General features: G+C 38.1%; 1 protein-coding gene across 1 annotated transcript; it reads right to left on the bottom strand.

The window, feature by feature from the left end:
- Positions 1-2001: 2001 nt before the first annotated feature.
- Positions 2002-2934, bottom strand: LOC133072947 (olfactory receptor 2A2-like). Its single transcript, XM_061166485.1, has one exon. It carries the CDS (start codon positions 2932-2934, stop codon positions 2002-2004), a length of 933 nt encoding a protein of 310 aa, XP_061022468.1.
- Positions 2935-4113: the final 1179 nt, after the last annotated feature.

Raw genomic sequence — 4113 nt, 5'->3', positions numbered from 1 at the left:
TAATCACTGTTAAGTCTTGCCTCAGGGTAAACCACAAGAGATATTGAGCTATCCACTCTTCCTCCCTCTAAAACACAAAATGACAACCCTGAACTGAAAATCAAAAATCTTCATCTTTAAAGAAAGAAGTCGATAAATTATGTTTAATTAAATTTTAAAGCTGTTGCTCTGTGAAAGACACTAGTAAAAATAAAAAAGTGAAGCCACAGAGCAGAGATCTTTGCTCACACAGGATGATGACTGGATTCCAATATATATACAAAGAACTCTCAAAACATAATAGTAATAAAACAACCCAATTTAAAAATAGGTGAAAACTGTAATAGGCACCTATTCAAAAAAGATATACGAGTTGAAAATAAGCATATGAAAAACACGTATCTGTCGCTGGGAAAATGCAAATTAAAAAAAAAAATGAAATATCACTATATTCAGTAGAATGGCTAAAATCCAGAAAGAAATAACACCAAACACTGACTAGGATGTGAACCAACAGGAACTTTCATATACTGCTGGGGATAATTCATTTTCATTCATTGCAAAATGGTACAATCACTTTGAAAGGCAGTTTGACAATTTCTTAAACACGCTGCTTGGTATTTACCCAAAGGATTTGAAAAGTTATGTCCACACAAAAACCTGCACAGAGATGTTTTAAAACCACTACAATATTGTAAAGTAGTTAGCCTCCAATTAAAATAAATTAATTAATTAAAAAACAGTTAAATTCATAATTCCCTAAATGTGGAAGCAATCAAGATGTCTTTCAGTCGGTAAATAGATAAACTGTGGTGTATCCAGACAACAGAATAATACTTTGCGCTAAAATGAATGATCAAGCAAAAGAAAAGAAAAAAAAAGACAGAGGAAACTTAAATCCATACAACTGAGTGAAGGGAACCAATGTGAGAAAAAATTACATACTTTATAATTCCAACCATATGACATTCTGAAAAGCCAAAACTGTGGAAGCAACTAAGAGATGAGTGGTTGTCAGGGATCAGCAATGAGGGAAGAAAGAAGAGGTGATTTTTTAGGCGGATAAAACTACTCTATATGATAATATGATGGCGGATAAACATAATCATACACTTGTGCAAACACAGAGAGTATACAACATCATGAGTGAAACCTTATGTAAGTGATGGACTTTGGGTGATAATATTGTGTCAATGCAAGTTGATGAATGATAATAAAGGTACCACTCCATGGAGAGAGTGATATGGGGGAGGTTATGTGTGTGCAGAGGCAGGGGGTAAATTGGCTATATCTGTATCTTCCACTCAATTCTGCTATGACTCTAAAACTGCTCTAAAAAGTAAAGTTTATTACAGTACTCAATAATGGGCAAAAGATACAAAGAAATACCTCGCCAGAAAAGATATACAGATGGTAAGGAAGCACATGCAAACACATTCAGTATCATATATCAGGGAATCTCCCATTACAACGAGATAACACTACACATCTACATGAAGTGTGAATATTTAAAAATCTATGTATAAGTGTAAAAAGTTGGCGCTTGCTCTGTTTCTTTGTGGTCCCAACAAGGAGTCCAAATTGCCATTCCCATGCTCTAAGTCAGGCATGACAGAAAACAAGCCTGCAGGCTTCCTGCCCGACCTGAAAAGCTAGAAAGGATAGGCATGGGCCATTCTTTTTCTCTCTCTCTCCTGCAGGAGAGCTGGGAGTTGGGAATTTTTTCCAGATCCTATCACTGGATCAGGGAGGAGAAGACGGTCTGGTGGGTCAAATGCCATACACTGGCCTAAAAACTTCACTGTATCTCTTGTTGGCTTTGTCCTAGTCTGGGGTGCTGCAAACTCCAAAATGTTTTCTGGTGTCCCATGACAGCAATTTGATCTATGTTGTCATCTCCATGGAGGAAGTGGGGCTTGGGGTTCCTATTCTGGCATCTTGATGATGTTACTCTTGGAGAATTCTCATCCTGAAGTCATGCATTTTGTTGGGAAATTTTATAAACCATCAATCTGCCCTGTGTCACACTGCCCTCCTTTTCTTCAATACTCTGTGGAAGGCAGCCTTCACTTGAGCATTCCTTAGACTGTAGATGAGGGGGTTCAGTAATGGGTTGAAGAAGGTGTAAAACAGGAAAAGGATTTTCTGCGGCTCCTCTCGATTATCGTCATCGGGGATCATGTAAACCATCAGGACTATGCCAAAGTAGAACCCAACCACACAGAGGTGGGAGGAGCAGGTGGAGAAGGCTTTCTTGCGGCCCTCCTTTGACTGGATCTTCAGGATGGCCCTGAGGATGCGCACGTAGGAGACCAGTACCAGGGAAACGGGAGCAATTAAGATAAACACACCATCTGCAAGGAGGAAAATGTCATTGATCCAGGTTTCGCCACAGGTCACTTTGAGCACAGATTGGATTTCACAGAAGAAGTGGTTTACCTTCTGGGGCCCACAGAAGGGCAGCCGTAGAAACAGACTTACTTGGACTATGGCCAGGGAAAATCCACACGCCCAGCAAGCGATGGCCAGGAATATGCACACCCTCCAGTTCATCATGACTGTGTACTGCAGGGGGTGGCAGATGGCCACAAACCGGTCATAGGACATCACCACCAAAGTCAGGCACTCTACAGAAGCAAAGGCCAAGTAGGAAACCATCTGCATAGTGCACGAGAAATAGGAGATGGTTTTCTTGTGTTTCACTAGGTTTTCCAGCATATTGGGCAAATGGCTGGAAGCATAGGTGACGTCAGTGATGGCCAGATGAGACAGGAAGTAGTACATGGGGGTGTGCAGCCTGGGGTCAAGTGAGATGAGTCCCAAGATCATGCCATTTGCCAGCAGGTTGAAGGTATATAACAGGATGAAGATAACAAAGAGGAGCAATTCCATGTCTTCACTGAGCTGAAATCCCAGCAGGATGAATTCTGCGATCCATGACTGGTTGCCCTCCATTCCCAAAGGCAGTCTCTAAGGGACTGAAGTGTGATGGGAAGGTCAGAGCTGGACAGCAACAAAAATCAGAGTTACTCATGGGAAGTGAATTTGGAGGATGCCTGTGTGCCTGACACTGAGGTTTTGTTTTTTTTCAGTGCTTCCTTTGTTTTTTATTTTTTATTGCAAAGTAATTCAAATTTTCAGAAAATATTAGAACATATAAACAAATCTAACATATACATTTTATCATTTTTTAGTGTTTCTTTTATCATTTCTTTTACATGTATGTATTTTGTTGATTTTCTGTGGACCACATAAGTGAAGCCATAATGCCAATGCATCCCTAAGCTGTTTATTATTCCCAGAACAAGTATATTCACTAATCTATTTTATTATCTTTACCAAAGTCAGGAGATATGACATCAATGATTCCCTATTCTAGGTACAGATTTCAGCCTCTCCAGTCTAAGATTCAAATCCAGTATTACATAAAATATTTTATCTCCTCTAATCTGAAATAGTTACTCTTTCTGGCTTTGACAGTGATATTTTTGAAGAGTATGAGCTCTTGTTTTGTATGTCTCTCAATTACGACTTTTCCATTGATTGCCCATATTTTAAGTTCAGATTATAAATTTTTGTTAGAAAAGAAATGTCCCTAATCTTAAAATCTTTAATGAATACATCTGCAGATGATGTTAATTAATCTCAATATAGGTGATACTATTGTGGATTAATTGGCTGAGGTGGTGTTTCCAAATTATCTTTATTATTATAAAGTTATTAGTTCATAATTTTTAAGTTCTTTCTTCCTTCTGGCTTAACAAATTATCTTATACTCATCTCTGCAGTCTCTATGTGAGCATCTTCTATCACTACTGTCTGTTGATCAGGACATGAGTTTAACATTACCAGAAAAAAGTACACAATTAGAAAATTTAATAATTTGAAAATTGCTCTCTTACAAAAAATACTAGGAATAATCCATGTAATTCAAACAAAGTGTTTCATCTGGGTGTTCTTGAATATGCATAAAGACAGGCACCATAAAATATATGCTGAGAAAATGGCAACACCTAAATAAACGAATGTCTTATACCTGCTTTGAAGTGATGCTCACATGAAAGTTTCAGGGAAATTCTCTGTGGAAAAGTTAAATTTACCAGAAAGTAAATAAACTAAGAAGGAATTCTGAAG

This window comes from Dama dama, chromosome 18 (assembly GCF_033118175.1).
Source record: "Dama dama isolate Ldn47 chromosome 18, ASM3311817v1, whole genome shotgun sequence".
NCBI classification, from domain to species: Eukaryota; Metazoa; Chordata; class Mammalia; order Artiodactyla; family Cervidae; genus Dama; species Dama dama.
This window is presented reverse-complemented; position numbering and strand designations above follow the sequence as displayed.

Excerpts from the sequence above, each read along its gene's own strand:
- LOC133072947 (XM_061166485.1), bottom strand. The coding sequence starts at position 2,934 with ATGGAGGGCAACCAGTCATGGATCGCAGAATTCATCCTGCTGGGATTT.